The sequence below is a fragment of the Podarcis gaigeae genome, assembly GCF_964106915.1.
Source record: "Podarcis gaigeae genome assembly, chromosome: 4".
Taxonomy (NCBI): Eukaryota; Metazoa; Chordata; class Lepidosauria; order Squamata; family Lacertidae; genus Podarcis; species Podarcis gaigeae.
The window spans coordinates 84,741,879-84,760,756 of NC_139677.1; the positions used below are offsets into that span (position 1 = coordinate 84,741,879).

The window sequence follows — 18,878 nt, forward strand, 5'->3', positions numbered from 1 at the left end:
AACACCAAACTTTCCTGTCTATTAGACGCCCCCATGTATTAGACGCCCCCTATTTTGGGGGGCTCACATTTAAGAAAATAAGCAATTGGGGGGGGGGATATGCCGAACCAAATGTCACTCACCCAACTGGCATACGCTAACAATCGCAAGCAATGCAAGCCAAATTGCTGAAGCGGAAGCCAATCCAAAGCAGCCCTTGACGCATCCGCTAATAACCCACCCATTTGACAAAGCAGCAGCCAATCCAAAGCAGCCCTTGATGCATCCACAAATAATCCACCTGATTGACAAAGCAGCAGCCAATAGAAATGCAGCCCTTGCAGCAGACACCATTCACCCACCCAATCGCTAGATCCTGCTTACGGAGGCAACTACCCATGTATAAGACGACTCCCCCCCCCCCCATTTTTTTACTTTATTTTGGAGTAAAAATTTTTTACTTTATTTTGGATTGCCAGGTCTGTTGCTGATACACAGGATATATAATCAAAGGCTGGCTCAGATTGTGTACTCAGTAGTGACAGGAGTTAAATGACTCGGTTCTTGGGAGGAATGGTGACTTACATGCCTCAAAGAAAGAAATTCTGACGGGGAAAATCTGCATCTCCATGACAAAGTAACTGTTGATGTTTATCAGAATACCAGACTTCCATATTGCTTCTGTGCAAATTTTAATTAATTTCAGGCGGAACAGTTCTATATATGTTTACTCATAAATGCAGGATTGCTTCCTCTTGTTTCTTTTGCTATCTTGTTTTCACATTCTAATCCACTACATTAGATCTTAGTATTTTTATGTTATAATCCATACCTCTGAGTCTGTGTGTCAGTCTTCTCCTTGCAAACTGCTGTGTTAAAGCACACAAGAGGGATACATTAAGATAAATAATGTGTTTGGGGAATTTTTCATCTAGAAGTTCAGAGGTTCCTCACCTGTATGTAGTGCATAAGGAAATGGCAATTGCTTTTCCCTGCTTACAGGAAACTTGAGGACCTTTGTGATGTTGGCAGCTATAACTTCACCTTCGATCCTGGCAATTTGCATATCTGGCAAAGATATGGGAGGAAAAGATCAAGAATGAGTGTAGACTTAATCCCACTTCAGAAATAACACGTCATGGATTCCATCAATACACAAATTAGCCCCTCTTTCTGGCATCTGAACATGCAGCCTGAACATCTGTAGCAGAGAAGCTGTATGTGTGAAAAATTCACATGATCTGGGAGAGGCTTTGGAGGGAAGATAAAAAATTCACAGCGTGCTATGATTTAAAAGAGAACTGCATGAAAATGCTCTATAGGTGGTATTTAACACCTGTCAAACTGGCCAAAATGTTCATATCTAGGCGAAACATCTGTTGGAAATGCAGGGAGGTGGAAGGCACATTGTTCCACATGTGGTGGAACTGTAAAAAGATCAAAAAAAATTGGGTGATGATCTATAATGAACTTTAAAAAAATTGTTTAAATGCTCTTTTCCCAAGAAGCCTGAAGCCTTCCAGCTAGGAATAATGAGTAATGAAATCTTAAAGAAATTCAGGAGAATTTTCATGTATGCTACACTAGCAGCCAGAATTTTAATCGCAAAAGGTTGGAAAGGAGAAGCTGTCCCATCCAAATTAGACTGGCAAAACAAATTGCGAGAATATGCAGAACTAGCCAGATTATCAGCAAGGTTCCAAGATGTTACCGATGAGAAATGTAATAGAGAGTGGGATGTATACAGAGTTTATTTAAAAGAACATTGCAAAAATATAAATTTGTTGGCAGGTCTGGATTGACTTTCTGCATGTAATAGGAGAATCTTATAAAATTATCGTAATTGAAACAACCTAGAAGAGACAAAGTTTAGTGTGCAGATAAAGAATGTAATCTGGGAACCACAATGGGGGGACTGGAGGTCATGTTGAATCCAACTACAAACTGTTACAACAAGCACCAACTATGGAATGAATGAATGTTTGTTTATTTTTATTTTCATTTTCTGTTGATTACTTAGGTTACACGGTTTTTAAAACCAATAAAACATATTATTTTTTTTAAAAAATCACATGATCAGGAGCCATTTCACCGTTCATTATCACATGGCACCCTTGTGTTTCATCTGTAAAGTATTTTTTTGCTACAGGTTTGCTATATGTACAGGTGCCAGAGGGCAGGGTCAGTCAGTAATACCCCCTCTCAGACTGGTCAAACATATGGGTGTAATTTCTGAAGAGGGCTATAGAAATGAGAGCATCCACCAGAACAGTTACTGTCTAGAACACAGCTGATTTGACTGTGCTGAGGAAGCAAGAACATACGTTTTAGTGAATTGGGGCATTTCACAGACACGGTCACCACAAAGATGGGGCTATAACTGAATAGAACAGAAAGGATATGGCGGGGGGAACTGAGGTAATGATACACGTGAGGCGGTGGACAGAGGCAATTAAAGAAACTCTTGGAAGCACTAGTCTAAATATGCTATTTCCATAGGAATTAGAGTAATGTTCATTTGAGTCATGCTCATTAAAAGTAAATTACCAATTGAGCATGGGACAGATCTGGGTTACAAGCAAGATTTTATAGTATCAGAAATTGGGAGCAGCTCTTGTTGCCTTAGCCCATAGTCCTAGGTGTGTAACGTGGTATCTGGCACCTGGGAGGAATTTACTCAACTTGCAATTTGCATCATGGAACTTTGTCTACAAGCTGATCTCATGACTACAACATCCTACTTGATTTTTATACTTATTCTTTATTTTTCCTTCCTGTGTAGCATATTGCCTGATTAAGAGTTCTCAAATCTTTCCCCAATTTTGTGACAATCTGCTTGTTCTTAATAAGGGCATTTCCCAACAGCAGATTTAGAAGGAGGTTTTAAACAGAGCAACATAGCTACTTTTGCTTTCCCCGTCACATTGTGATGGTTACAAAAAAAAGAGGGGTAGGAAGTTTACTTAGTGTATTTGAAATGTCGGTTCTTATTCAAATTTTATTTGAGGCTGGCTCCTAGGAGATGGCCATTAGTACCGACTCCATTATTGTAAACCACCTCTGTACCGTTGTTGATTCAGGCAATTTGTGTTGAAGTGGTTTCAACAAAGAACTGAGCTGCTTTTAATTGTTTAATTAGACAATTAATTGTCAGCTTGGCGTTCTGTGTTCAAGAGAGCTTTATAGCTGCCAACTTTTTGGCTATTGCTTCTGTGGCTTTAATGGCTGCTCAGTATGTGGAAATTTAACAGATAAAATGAAGCGTTTCCTGGCATGGGGATAAAGTGATGAGGAAAAGCTGTGTATCTCAGATTTTCCTGGGAAGATCCCTGCCAGGAAAAATAGGTTAGCCATAAGAATATAACATTTCCCAAAAATGAAATATCTGAAACTGAGATAGCAGAAGGGAGGTTTGGGGTGGATGTGACCAAAGTCTTGTGGCACCTTATTTTAGTCCCAACATTCGGTTTCATTGGATGCCCTGGGTTCCCATACCATGAGAGAAGAAGATAAACTTTTGTTTATCTAGTTTTTCCAAACCATATATGTATCTTCCACTTACTTACCTTAAAAAAACAACACAATATCTCCCAGTGTTGTAATCATTTCTCATTGGGAGGAATGCTCTATAGTCCTGCTGATTTACACTGCCATTTTCTGCATCACATTAACCCCTGATAATTTCAACATTAAATGCTGAACTAGGAGCAGGAGCTATGATAGGGAATACAGGAGCTATGATAGGGAATACAGATGTTTGATTCTCAGAAGGCGCTGTCTTCCTAGAATGCCTGGGGAAACATCTTACCAAGAACTAACTTAGTTGGTCTTTAAGGTGCTACTGGAAGGAATTTTTTTTGTTTTGACTATGGCAGACCAACACGGCTACCTATCTGTAACTGGGGAAACATCAGTGGAACTTGAGAGAATTGTCTAACGGAATGGCTGTGATCTTGCCCAACTCCTGTTCATTTTGGTGAGGTTTTAATTGGAGGCTCTTCCCAGTGAGTTGTGTCCAGAGCTATGTTTACATCTGTGGATATTTGAACTGGTGCCAGTTCCTCTGCGGCACAGCATCCAGCCACAGCTGTTAACAGACTAGATATTAAAAGCTTTGGAAAAGTAAGAGCATCAGAAATGTAGGTCAGTCCTTTGAAATCCACAAGGGTCAAGTGCTTTCACATTGGAGATCTAGATTGCTGAATGTGTCCTATGTTGTTTTTACTGCAAATTAGACTAATACTGAAGAAGGAATTCCACTTTGCCTATCCCTCCCGGAGCTTGTTCTGCCCTTGCTTAGCCTTTGGGAATCCTCTTGAAATGAGCCTGGGAATGTGGAATTAAGGCTCATGTGTACCTTCCCCATAACGAGAACATGGAGAGATACCACATTTATTTGAATGTGAGATCTTCCTTACCCTGTGATAGAGATCAGCTACAGCACCTTATAATGAGAATGACTGGTATGTGTGTGTATGGTATGGGGGGATTAAGGCATGCTCTCAGTTTCTAATGCATCAGATAACAGTAAGTCAAACACTTCCGGGCAGAAGTGACTGTTAAACAAGGCTATTTGAACACCAACTGGAAGGTAGGTCTTCTCTGAACTCCTAATGCAAGGCTGATAGAAACTCTCCCATCAGCATTTTGGTTGATGGGGCCTGCATATATAAAAGCGAAGGTGTCTAAAGTGGCTTGCGGTATAAAAACACAATATAACCAACCAAAAGCAAGGCAAATTAGAAACATCAATACTAATATCAGCAGCAAAACCACACAAAGCAGTAATAGTCAGCAAAATTGTGAATATGCTCAAGTCAGGCGTCTCTTCCATGTCTGTGGTAAGCCTGCTTGTCCCATTGATGCACATCTGACAAGAGTTGAGGGAAAGGCCAAGTACATGTGACCTTCCCCATACTTCCTACGTCAGCCTTTTTATGCTTCCACACCAGGCTTCACACACAACTGAGGTCAGCAAGTCTGTTCATTTTCGTTTTTATTTATATTAATGAGCTGCTTTGTACAGAATGACTCGAAGTGGCTTGAATACCAAAGTGGCATCAGAACATTCTCTGACCTTTCTTGACATGGCTTTGAGATTACCCTTGTTTCCACTTGTAAGGGCAGATATATACTCCTGGATTCATTGTTTTTCTTGAAATACAGCATTTGGCAGCAGTCTTTGTTTCACTAGAGAACTTGGTCAGGTCCAACGAAGCCCATTTTTGAATTGGTGATCATCTGTTAGTTCACCCTTTTTGCCTCCAGGGCTGTGGCAGTTGCCACTCCTGTGTGTAGTTCCAACAGAGTCCATTGTTTTTATAGTTTTTCGCTGGCTGAAATGTGCCTGTTTCGTAGTTATTTCTAACCTTCAGTTGCCAGGGATGTACTATAACAGACTTCTTTTAATTACAGGTCACACTTGCATTTCAAACTGAAGAGCCAGGCTCGTCTCTGTGACATATGGACAGCTTCTTGCCTGGAAGAGGTCTGTGAAGGTAGCACGGACCTGGAGAAGTCTTTTGTTTTAGGATGGCCCACCACCAACTGTGTTGCCAGCTTCAGGTATGAGAGACCATTTGCATTGGTTGCCCCCCTTCCTTCCTTCCTTCCTTCCTTCCTGCCTGCATTCATCTAACAGAGTTAAAGTTCATGAAAAACCAAGAGTTGAAAATACCCAGTACCCTTTTTTATGAATTACCTCAATGAGAGACCCTTCATAGCGCAAATGAAGTTGGTGTCGAATCATGATTCCTTCTGCAGCTTGGAATGAGTGGAGCCCTCTGGGTCTTGCTTTTCAGAGTAACAGTACATACATGCAAGTCAAACTTACTTTTCTCATGGTTTTTGTGGTGCATTTGTGGTATAGACTTTCTGCCTTTACAATTTGACTGTCATGGCTTCTCTCAAAATATTCTGGAAATTGTCATTTTGATAAGGCTGCTGAGATTTTTGTTAGAGATCTGTAGTCACCCTCACAGAGCTTCAGTTTCTAGAGTTTCTGGGGAGAGGGATGCTATTGAGGTCCTCCTGGTGGTCCCCGCAATGGATATAGAGCAGAAAAGGAAAACAGTTGAGCCAGTTGGTCAGTCTGATTGCTTTTAACAGCCAAGAAGGGCAGGAGAGATGAGAAGACATAAGATAGGTTGGACCCCTTCTGGTACTAGTATCAATTACTGTCCATGCCTGAAGGAAATGAACTTCTCCTTATGGAATGGACTTCACCTCCAAAATCTGCTCTGAAGGGTTAGGGAGCAGATTTTAGGGTGTGTAGAGGTCTTCAGGGCAAACATAGGAAGGTGAAGTCCCATTTTGTGAGTGAGAGATACAGTTGTGCAGTGTTGGATTCTATCCAGTGAACTTCTGTCATTCTATTCTAGAAATCTATTGGCACTTCACCAGTCATAATAAAACCTTTATTTTTAACAACAGCAAAATGAAGTCTAATTATATTGAGATAAATCCAGGTTTTTATCATGCCCTTTGGTATCTCTAATTCTAGGTAAAGATTATATTTTTGCTTTCATTATTGGAGAAGACTGGGGCAGGAGGCTCCCCTAAGAAGATACTTGGAATATGAGTGACAGTATAGGGCAGGCTTGTATGTGGAAGGCTTTTTCTCTGAGATATTCTGTCCAGGCCAGAACTATGTACGTACAGTGGTACCTCAGGTTACATACACTTCAGGTTACATACGCTTCAGGTTACAGACTCTGCTAACCCAGAAATAGTGCCTTGGGTTAAGAACTTTGCTTCAGGATGAGAACAGAAATCGTGCTCCAGCAGTAGCGGGAGGCCCCATTAGCTAAAGTGGTGCTTCAGGTTAAGAACAGTTTCAGGTGAAGAACGGACCTCCGGAACGAATTAAGTACTTAACCCGAGGTACCATTGTACCTTGAATCAAGCCTGGAAACAGATTGGCAGCCTGGCTTATAAATGTCAATGTCTGTATCTAGAGATAATGTATAAGGTGGCACTTTTATTTCTTGCCAAATAAATTTGACAGAAAAGTTTTGATTGTCTATGCTGCAGTCCACAACCCACTTAATAGGAATTTCACTGATCTCCACTTTTACAATTTTAGAGTAAGTAGGTTCTGGTTTATGGTGATAGCGTAGCTTTGATTTTATGAAAAAAATGTTTTAATAGGTACTTTTTCTTGACTGTCTTTTGTTGACTCTGAAATAGTCTGACTTTATAAATATTATGGCCTCTGTTAAAAAGGGAATTTTAGATTTTATGTAAGCCAAGCCATTCACAATGGGAGGTAAAGAGGGCATTTGAAGAATTTTACAAGAGTTGTTGTAAAGAAAAGTCCAAATATTTATGAAGTGCATGATGTGGAAGCAATTTATACTTCCCTTAACATTCTCTGAATCCATGGGAGGCTTTGAAACACTTTCTGAGAGATGAAAAGATACAAAGACAAGAGGTACATGAATTGATGGATCGCTTGCTAAGGCCACAGCTATTGGTGCCATTTACCAGCTGGCTTCATCCAACCAGTTTAGTTTCTCAGCTAGCTCTCAGCTTGGGCATGGAAGGAAGGATCTACTTGGTAATTTTGATTCTAAAGCTTTTATTAAGTTGGGAAATGTGGTACATAGCTATCATTTAAAACTTGTTGTTGTTTTTTGTTTCAGTTCCATCGAGCAGAAAGAGAAGTGGCTTACTTTCCTACAAAGGTATTTCTGTTTTGCCATAATAGCCCATACAAAGTCTTGTCTGTCATTTTAAACCTAGGACAGTTCCTTGTTGCCATCTAGTTGATATGTAGTTTCATTTTGTGCCTCCAGAAATTGAAAAAGTTTTGTGAAAGTAGATTAGAGAAACTGGCATGTTGCTTAGATAGCAAAATTGGATGGAGCTTTTCTTACTGAATAGGATTTAATTTTGCAGACTCCAAATCTACCATTTGAAGGGAATAATCAAACTATTTGTGTAGAAGAGGTCCTTCTCATTTTAAAGGTGCTTTTTAGAGGCAAACCGTTTCAGAAGAGCTCTTCGCATTTAGAGCATCAGCATAACATATTTTCCCTTCTATTATTCTGTTGTTTCAATCTCCGTTTTGTTAAACAACTCCATTTCTGCTTGCTTTGACAGCCGTATCAAGGAAGAGAAGGAAAAAGACTATCCCAAGAGCATTCCGTTGAAAATCATTGCAAAGGATATTGGAAGCTGTGCGTATGTAAGTGTTCATAACCCGTGCTGAATGAAGAGCGCGTCAGTGCTATCGTTGTGCCTGTTCCTTGGCAAACAGCTGTGAAAATTCAAATGCTGCATGATGTGTAACACTTATTTCTGAGAACAAAATTTAGGTGTTTGTTTACAAGACCATTAACCAATACAGCACAGAGTCTTTGCAGACTATGGTTTCACATTACATGAACAAGCCATGGGTTTGAACACCATACCCCATCTCATCTGCTATGATGGCAAGGAGGCAGTCAGGAGCATCTACTTTTAAACTAATCAGAACTCCCTACTGCATCCAAACATGGGGGAGCTGTGGTTAGTTTAAACTATGGCTAGTTCAAACCATGGTTTATGATCTTGGCTTCTTCACAAACCATGGTTTATGACCACGGTTGAACAGCTCTTACTGCCAGAAAGTTCTTCCTAGTGTATAGTTGGAATCTCTTTTCTTGTAACTTGAAACCAGTGGTTTGGGTCCTACCCTCTGAAGGAGGAGTTAACAAATTTCCTCCATGTGACAGCCAGTTAGATATTTGAAGGTGGCTATCATGTCTCTTCTCAGTCTCCTCCTATTTCCTATGTTGGAGACTGTTCAGCAAAGAGAAACCCAGCATCTTGCCTGTTGTTGTTTCTACAGATATATGTAGGAAACCTCTAGTAGGCATCTCAGAAGCCCTTTGAGATTTTCCCTATGCTGTACTCGGTACTCAGAAAATTGTAGTCTCCTGCGTGAATTCTGCTGGGGAGCATTCTCCTAATACTTCCTCGTTCCCCCAAAATTTCCTTGTATATCTCAGAACTGAATTCCAGCACTGGGATTTTATCCAGTCACATTTTACCAATGGTCCATGATCTTCTTTCTCATTTTTTTATCACTCTGGCTCATTATAAAATTGGCTATAAGGAACTGAGGATCAAAGCATGTATTTCTGATTATATCCTCCAAACAAAGGGCAATCATACTGGTTTAAGACAGTTTGAACAAAACTCAGCTGAGATGTTTGGGGAGAGGCATCTGTCAGTTTTGTGTACGCACAAAAAATGTGCAGTAGTTCAGAACCTTTACAACTGAGTCACTGGAGGCTCCCTTGGACTGGTCATCCTTGAAGTACAACACAGTAGTGCCAGAAATATCACTGATAAAACAGTAGAGTGGCAGATGGAAGCTTCCTAAAAATCTGAACACTTTCTATGAAGCTTGCCTTCCCTTTTTTTGCAAGAGCAGCTGGAGATCTTGGGGAATTGTTTCATTTTATGCTAGAGTAAGGGCTACTTAGGGAGGAGGCATATGCAGCACAAATTATTTTATTATATTCTCTAGCCAAAGGCAAGCCTTATGCAAATGTGCTGACCTACTCCTGGGTGCCAGATGTCATTGCTTTGGGAAAATGTTATCCCCCCCCCCTTTGTTTATGTTCTGATCATTCAGCTATATCCCCAGGCAAAAATAGACTGCGTTTGTACTCCTTCGCTTAAGTCTTTTTGTCAGTTTATTATTTTTCAGTAGCTCATGCAGAAGGCTGTATTTGATATTTTGCAGAGAAAAAACTGGCGCAAGATTCTGAAACCGAGAGGTCCTGTGGACATTTTTTTACTTTATTTGTCTCACTATCTGCTAGGGCAGAAGCTTTTGCAGTTAATTATGTAATTAATTTTAGTGCATTTCAGTGGAAGAGAAGCGTCAAAAGCAATGTAGAAGATAACATTATTCACATAATGTTTGCTGACTGAAAAAACAACAATTGCATCAAGCACTCCTATTCACTTACATGATTTCTGTTAGTGACCTCAGACAAACATGCAAGTTGTGAGAATTTCTGCTCTGGTTTCAGTTTCTGATGGAATTCTTCTATCTCCCTAATCACAGGTGTGGTTTCCATGCAACCATACTGTATAATTATTTAAGAATACTTTTGATCTGCCCTTCCTCAAAAAGGTTTATGGTAAAGTTAAATGTTGCTTCATCAGGTGTGCTTCTTGGATGTAGATATTACATCAAAGTTCCAGCTAACATTTCCTCCTGCAAAAGAATAAGCTTCGTGCAGTACTTAACTACTTTTAAAGTGCTGTGATTTGGGTAATAATGTTCTCTTCAACCTCTTTTCTCCCCCAACAGTCAAAAACCTTAACTATAACCAACACAGACACAGCAAGTGACATAGTCCTCATGGCCTTGCAGCAACTTGGAATCAACGTGAGTATTCATGATGTCATTTTAAAAAATGTACTCTTTAACAACTTGCATTATTGGCGGATGTGTGCTTACGTTATCCCATAGGTAGTAGAAAGCTATAGCACTCTCTAACTTGGGCCACCAGGAGAAATCATTGGTGGGGGAATGAACATTAACAGGACCCAGAGGAAATATATTTATTTTTCTGAGTTTTAATCCCTCCCCAATCTCTTTTCAGCAGAAAAGACAATCCACCTCTTTGCCTTAATGAATCTGTGTGTAGAGGAAGGCTTGGCTCTTGTTTCCACTTAGCCACCCACTTCTAAAGCCTCAGTTGGCCCAAGAACTCATTCAATATGTACAAAACCTACAGTGTGGGGCTCTGGACCAAGATTGTAGCTGGAGTCTGGATAAAGCAATTTGTTCTGCCTGAAATGATTTGAGATTCTTCCTCTTGCCTTAATTTTGCTTCTTAGGTCAGAGTTACGAATTGCCAAATCTGGTATATGCCCTGAATTGTAGGAGTCCCTTCCGTTAGCTGTGGTCCTCTGTTTCAGAGCCACGTGTATAAATAGCAGGACAATTGCACTGGGCTTTGAGCACTGATTCTGTGGGGAAAAGAAACTGCATGGTCTGCAGGCCACTGAAGTGAACCCTGCAATGGTATTGAAGTAACACCCATGGTACAAGATGTGTATTTTAAAGAAGACCAAGAGCCATGGGGATACCATCAAAGACATAACATTTCTTTCTTTCACCTATGTAATACCTAGCATAAAATACCACTCTGCTGCATATTTCCATACTCATGGGAGCAGGAAACCACAAAGCATAGTACCAGTTTCTGTGACTGCCCTGTATAATAGGAGCTGCCTTAACTGTGGAATTGCATTTCTTTATTTTAGTTTTATTTGGTTTTCTTCAATATAGAATTACAAACAACAAATTGCAATACCTGTGTGATTGTGTTTTTAAAGGGCTCTGAAAAAGAATATCAGCTTTGGGTGAATTCTGGTAGAGAAGATGCTCCATATCCCCTTATTGGTAAGTTTCTGGGAAGTTTATTTGTTAGTTCCTTTTCTATCCTGTCCCCTCCTCAGGGCTTATGAGCATGTAGCAACAGCCAAAAAGCAAGCAACACACACACAAAAGACCAAAAGGAAACCCAATCCTTACTTGCACAAGTTTGGTTGTGGAGAGCCAGAAATTTTTATGGTGTTCTCCATTTGGGATTTAAAATATGAAATATATGCATCAGTCCATTAAAGTTCCCTTGGGAGGGTGGCTAGTCCTTTTCAGCTGAAGATGACAATCAACTTACATGAGGCACAGGCCTACGGATGGTAATGCAGGTCTAGATCCACTTCTTTATTTCTGCAGACTAGGTAGGCAAAAATGTCTAGGATGGTGGTGTGTTTGCCCGTACATCACTAAAGATAAATAATTGACCAATGAAATCCAAGCATCCTCCCTCCACCCTTGCAGTTAAGAGCTATTGTAGTTACAGGCTCTTAATAATAGTAGTACTGCTTGATTACTAATAACCTGGACATTTTAATTGAGAAAGATACCCATTTGTCTTCTTAGATTCTGCACATGTTCTTTAATTCTATATCTGTTGGTGCAAAATATCAGGAACATGTTGAAAAGCAGATGGAAGGATGTTGAGTTCACAGAATCTCTTCCCCTGAAAGTTAGAACATAATTGTCTCTTATTAAAACTGTGCCAGATACTAAAGTGATACTCATTTTTTACATTCCCCCAGAAGCTTACCTAGAGCCCAGTTTCCATCTCTACTTGATTTGCAGTGGGAGTTGCACAGATGCAGATCAGAATCCAAATTGGTGGCCCTTGTTACTTCAGCTTTGTTCTCTGACTCCCATTACACCCACAAACAGATTTCCGGTTTCATAGCTTCCAAGTACATTTTAAACGATTAATCCCCTGCAAAATTTCACAGAAGTGATCAAGCGTGCTATTCCAGCATTAGACAGGATGTGTTTGAATTAATTTTGGAATATCTCCTTTTCCTTTTGGAGCCATAAAGTGCCTTGGCTGTTCATATTTGTTGTGATCTGAAATGTACTTCTCTGTGCAACTCAGCAGTGGCCAGACAATGCATCTGGAAGCTCCCAAGCAGCCGCACAACCACCCCCACTTGTTTGTCTACATGGTGGTTCCATTTAGCTACCATGGCTAGTAGCAGTTGACAGATCTATACTCAGATCCAGACCAGGGCAGTGTAGTGTAGTGGCTAAAGCATTGGGCTAGGACTCAGAAGATCCTGATTCATATCCCCACTCAGCCATGAAGTGCACTGGGTGATGTTGGGTCAGTCATGTTTTCTCAACCTAGCCTACCATAGTTGTTGTGAGGGTGAAGGTCTATGTATGGTACCTTAACCTCCTTGGATAAAAGGTGAGGTAGAAATGTAATTTAGAGGAAGGGCTTTTTTTCAGCCTGAACCTGCCAGAAATCAGATTGGGCACCATTGCCATTATAAAAGAACAAGGGAGATGTTCAAATTGAGTTCCAACACCTCTTTTTCTAGTAAAATAGCACTATTTAAATACAATGCAACATTTGGGTGCCTGGGGAAACAGACAAGATGGCATTCCTCACCTCTCCCAATTCCAGATGCTGAACTTTATAGGACTGCCAGTTAGGTATTATTTCAGCACTGGCGGTGGAACAGTGACCTCTATTGCACCTGAGGGCAGCACCTTGTCTTAAAGGGTACAAGAAGGTCTTTTGGTGGGAAAGATGGAAGTAAATGGGCAAAAGAAGCTAAACTAAGGAGCCCTAAGTTGAAGCTTCATCCGGTCAACTGGGCCACCAGAAACACATCCTTTGGCTGGCCAGTGCCAAAATGCATGTGTATGGGGCATTTCATTTCCCTCTATTTCTGATGTTTCGGGTTATGCAGCCAAAACAGCAGGCTTGGGAGAACCCTGAAGTTTGCCAAAGTAAGGGAAAGAAATATTTAGATAAACCCTAAAGGCTTGGGACCCAAAGCAGCCCAAGGACGGTTGAATGTGTTCAGTGCCCATGCAATCGTGACTGACTGTTGAGGTCAGGAGAGTAAAAACCAGGAATACAGTGGAGGAGAGGGAACCCCAACCTGGGGACATGCCATGCCGCAGCAGTCTAAAATCAGGCGAGTAAAATGAGCACCAAACTGCTAGCTAAGGTTTCGGGAAATGAGGGAGAACAGATACTGAGGCTTATCAGAAGAAACATTGCACGGAGATCATAGTGTAGTGTAAGTCTGGTAGAGAGCACTTATTCTGAGGCTGCTGTGTGTTTTCTTTCTTTGTTTTTAAAGAGATAATAAATATCATTGCAGCATCCTTGGGAGGTGCTCATTTGTTGCCTGACCGCCACTCGGTGAAAATTAAACCCTCTTCCTCTTTCTTTGATAAGGACATGAGTATCCATTCGGAATTAAAATGAGCCACATTCGTGACACTTTGCCTCAGACCCAGGAATCAAAGGACTGCGTCTGCCCTCTGGAAGTTCAGGAGGCCATCCTAATCGAGCAGCTGCCCCGTGAGCGCCAGTGCCAGTTTGTAATCAAGCCAAGGCGCCTGGCCACTGGCCATGAGCTGAATGGTGAGTCTCTCTGCTTACAGAAGCTTCGTTCAGAGAACATTTGTCAGATTAACTCTGTGTGGTAATAAGCCAGCATCCATCCTGGAGAATGGGCAAAAGGAAGCACAGGGGCATGCTTGACAGGGGGTCGTGCCAAACAAACGTCTTACTCCAGGGTTAGGTGGAGGTGGGGGCATTTTAAGAATTCTTTTCTTATTAGACCAAAGCTTACGTGAAGCCAGCCAAAGCTCGCAAGGAAATGGCCAGATTTCTTCATTATAGAGCCTGTGCTTGTGAATGACTAGAGCTTTTGTTCAAAGCAATCATACTTCAGCTTCAGAAGGCCTCCTTGGCTAAAGAGAGAACGCATTGAGTCTAGTTGTCCCTTTTTCCACTGTTTTTTTTCATAAGTGAACATTTCTCAAGGCTTACCTGAATGGTTTATCCATACTTTTGCAATTTATTTATATATCATCAATTCACATATCTGGTCTCCTCTTGAGGGCCTTGGGGAAGTAACAATACTTAAAATGAGGGAGGGTGAATGGGTGATGGACTGCACATTTGAACTCTCTCATTGCAGTGTTGCATCAAAGGTTGTGGCTTCTGGAACCTCTTTTTTATGAGTTGAGGAACTCCTGAACATTTGCAGAGGAGCTCCTGTGTGTGTGTCACAGAGGATTCTGGAAGGTGGTCTGGAATGCCCATGCAGTTCCCATGGGATTCCTGCTGAGCTTCTCACTGTTACTTCCTATGACTTTGGCCTACAGGAGGGAATGGGCTTCTTTTGAGAACTGCACTCCCTCAGATGTAAGCTGTCAAGGGCTGCCTACAGACTCTGGCCAGAGCCGGAGCCAGTGGTGAATGCAGCCACTCACTTCTCTTGCTTAGCCCCCCACCAACACCTCTCTCCTTTCACCACTTTCAGTCCTGGTGGGGAAGCTTGTTTGCTAGATGAAATGCTAGATAAGCTTCCAGTTATGAATTTGATGAGGTCCCATCCAGGCCCTGTTTATAATCTTGTAGAAGAGGCTGCTGAACTAGCCCAAACAGTTCCTTTGTTAAGATAATGGCTTTGGTTGGCCAGTTACGTACTGCTATTTACTATATCCAAAGAGGTGGCTCTGTTGGCATAGAGATGAATGGATGGACCATTTCCCATCTCACCTGACTGGATGCTACCATCATTTTAGGATGGAGAACAACAGGACGGGGGGGGGGGGGGCCTGTGCAAGAGAGAGTTGTATGTATAAGAATTTGGCTGAAACTGAAAGCTGGGGACACAGAAGCATGTCTTGCTTTGTGCTGATCTCAAACTGGCTGCGGGGGCTTTCCTGGAAACCTGGCAAGATCTGTTGGGATGTTGACGGTGCGAACTCCTTCAGCCTGTGCTCAGGTTGTGTAAATGAAACCATATATCCTAAAGGCATCACCATCTCTACTGACCATAATTCCATGGAAACTGAACCCTGGGTAAGCACAAGCGCCTCAGCACTTTCTTGCTGCTCAGAGATTGGAGTTGCACGCAACAATACATAGAAGACTTCGCCTACTGTTTTCAGGACTACAGCTTTGCATTGTTTTTGCGTAACAGAATGTAATGCCACTATCTAATGTAAGCGAGTGTATTATAGCATAGCTGTTCCAGTCACAGAAGACACCTGCCTCCTCTGCCCTCCTGCCCAGGCTCCTTGCCACATGGTTTGCTATTTCTGAAGCAACTTTGCAAGTATAAAGGACATGTTTATTCTCTTACCCATCACAGTCAGCAAAATGCTCCAAGTGCATTGACCAGGGCACCCTACTTGTGAAAGCGGAAGTAGTTTCCAAATTTAGCCTCTCTTATGACCTCTACAAAGACCTCTTTCAGATTCTCTTCTTTATTTTGTTTGGGGTGGTGATAATTTCCACATTCAAGCTTCATATAATGCTTCTCTGAACCTCCAGTATCTCTGTTTCATCCACACACTGCCCCTTCTTATCCACATTCATATTATGACCCTTTATAGCTTATCTTTTCCATCTGGTCTGGGCAGACACTTCCTGCCAGGCTGAAAAATGTAGGTCCTTTTCTTCTGTGTTCATCAGGAGTTTGTTCTCTGTTCTCTGCGGAGTTATTTGGCAACAGAAGCACCCCCTTGTGGTTATTCAGTGCTACAATAAGAAGCATTCATCAGTAAAACCTTCCGGACGTGCATATATTCATTATTTTTTCTTGAAATAATGATGGCTAGAAACTTAAGAATCTGAGGAAAGTGTCTGAAACTCCCGGCTTTGTTGCTTTGTGAAGTGGTTGTATATCTTTGCTATCTTTAGCCTCTACAATTGTTAAAAGTTAGCAGTCCAGAATCCAGAGAATAGTCTGTTGCTGCATCATTGCTGCAGATGTTGATCTGATTTTTTTATATGTAAAAAACAAACAAACATCAGTAGGAGGCTATTGGGAGCTGCATATAGAAGTGGGTTGTTATTTTTAAAAATGTTAGTGCAGATGTCTTTGGCTTTTGTTACAGAACCTGACCTTCCTTTGTCTCATTGTACTTCCTTCTGGACATCTTTTCTGCCTGCTGAGATGCCATATGGCAGCTGCCCAGGCTTTCCAGAATTCACCAGCAGTGTGAAATACGTTTGCATAGGAATTAGATTTTCAATCGCTTCCAAAATGGATGTGCATTGCCTTGCAAGGCAGACACTCGACAGCTCTGTTTTTTGACACAGTCAACTGGCCAAGTCACAACTTGAGTACAAAAATATATCCAAGCCATTCTGTGTAAAAGAAGCCTTTCCTTTCTGAGCAGGTTTCTACCACCCCCTCAATATTCATAGGCAGATGTCCCAACATTCGCTTCTCCACACAGTCTTTTATATTGATATTGCTAACAATCAATGTGATGTATTTTATCATTGCAGAGGGTCTGCCCTACAAGTACCGTATTTTTCGCTCTATAACATGCACCTGACCATAACACGCACATCGTTTTTAGAGGAGGAAAACAAGGGAAAAAACATTCTGAATGAAACAGTGGATGTATCATTTTTGTGCTTCATGCTGTGGCCACAGACATGTGATCTGATGGTGAATTTGGGGTGACCCAATGCAAAAATCCTGAGAATCCCTGTGGATCCATGCTTTGTAACCACGTTTTTGCACCATTGCAGCCCCAGGCAACAGTGGGTGCGTGATTTTTGGGGGGCAGGCTGTAGCCATGGACATGCTATGTGCTCTGATGGTGAATTTGGGGTGACCCAATGCAAAAATCCTGAGAATCCCTGTGGATCCATGCTTTGTAACCACGTTTTTGCACCATTGCAGCCCCAGGCAACAATGGGTGCATGATTTTTGGGGGGCAGGCTGTAGCCATGGACATGCTATGTGCTCTGATGGTGAATTTGGGCTGACCTAATGCAAAGATCCTGAGGATCCATGTAGATCCATGCTTTTTAACCACGTTTTTGCACCATTGCAGCCCCAGGCAACAGTGGGTGCGTGATTTTGGGGGGGCAGGCTGTAGCCATGGACATGCTATGTGATCTGATGGTGAATTTGGGGTGACCTAATGCAAAGATCCTGAGGATCCATGTGGATCCATGCTTTTTAACCACGTTTTTGCACCATTGCAGCCTCAGGCAACAGTGGGTGCGTGATTTTTGGGGGGCAGGCTGTAGCCATGGACATGCTATGTGATCTGATGGTGAATTTGGGCTGACCCAATGCAAAGATCCTGAGGATCCATGTGGATCCATGCTTTTTAACCACATTTTAAGTGGGGAGGGAAGGAAAAACACAGAACGGACAAGGAGCACGAGAGGGGTGTGCACAGAAGCAGCTGGCTAAGAATGCAGGACAGGGGTATAACAGGAGGGAGGAAAGGAAGGCAAAAGTTTTCCCTCACCTACCCACCCAAGCCAGCCAGCTCGCACGCGAGCTCTCTCTCTCTCTCCCTCCTGCACGGAGCTTTCCCTTCTGCTTGCCTGGAGGGAGGGGCTTTCCCTGCTCTTTGTTCCGTTTGAGCAAACACAGCAAGGAAACAGAGGTAGGTGGGCAGTAAGACCCTGAGGCAGAATGCAGGAAAGCAGCCACTTCCTCTTTTCAGCTTTCCCTTCTAGGAGACGCGCGATTTTTGCCTGCTTTTTTTTGCCTCCCCTTGCACCATTTGGCTCCAGGGACCACACATTCGCTCCATAACACGCACAGACATTTCCCCTTCCTTTTTAGGAGAAAAAATCTGCGTGTTATAGAAGGAAAAATACGGTACTTATATAGCCATCTCTTACAAGGCAACTGAGCACTGTCATTTGGTCTCAAATCTTAGTAACTGAAGAAACACAGAAGTCTGCTGCACAAGTAGAGCTGTAATGTTGGATACAACCCAGTATTTTGGATCAATTTCATGCCAATTACATTGATGCAAATTACATTTGTCTTCTCTTGCCTACGCAGCTTCCCCCATTCTCTTCAAATGCTGGTTTTAACTTATAAAGTGTTAAGCAGCTGCAACCCAGCACTTCTCCATGGAGCTCACATAGGAAAGGGGTTGAAAGTGAAACTGCCCAGATCATAACGCTGCTATACATATCTACAGTATCTGCCTGATGCAACCTTACTGAAAATCAGCAGGGCCTTCGTGAACTTGGGGTTACGTCAACTACTTCTGGTTCCAAGAAGATAACTGCTACTGTTGTCCTCTCCTCTGGCCAGCAGCCATGGTAACACAGAGGGCACAGCTGGTTGCTGAGTCTGGGGGCCTTGGGCTCCAGAAAGGTGATTGCTGACATTACCATCCAGTGCAGCATCAGATTCCTGAATGGTTAAGTTTTTAGATCTCATGGTTTGGAAAGACAATTAAGCAAAGAACTCCTACCTCAAAGTTTGCATTCAAAAGCAAGCCAAGCAGTGATAGTTTTCACCAGGCTGCTAGGCAGTTGGCATTGTTTTCA

At 42.0% G+C, this 18,878-nt stretch overlaps 1 protein-coding gene across 5 annotated transcripts in view; it reads left to right on the plus strand.

The window, feature by feature from the left end:
* The window catches only part of ARHGAP20 (Rho GTPase activating protein 20), a 77,472-nt gene that overhangs the window by 52,056 nt on the left and 6,538 nt on the right, over positions 1–18,878 (plus strand). For all 5 annotated transcript variants that reach the window (XM_083736716.1, XM_083736715.1, XM_083736719.1 and 2 more), the window contains exons 4-9: positions 5,395–5,544; positions 7,623–7,664; positions 8,083–8,167; positions 10,292–10,369; positions 11,326–11,392; positions 13,773–13,961. In XM_083736716.1, coding sequence (XP_083592842.1) covers positions 5,395–5,544; positions 7,623–7,664; positions 8,083–8,167; positions 10,292–10,369; positions 11,326–11,392; positions 13,773–13,961 — 611 coding nt within the window. The remainder of the gene's footprint in view (positions 1–5,394; positions 5,545–7,622; positions 7,665–8,082; positions 8,168–10,291; positions 10,370–11,325; positions 11,393–13,772; positions 13,962–18,878) is intronic.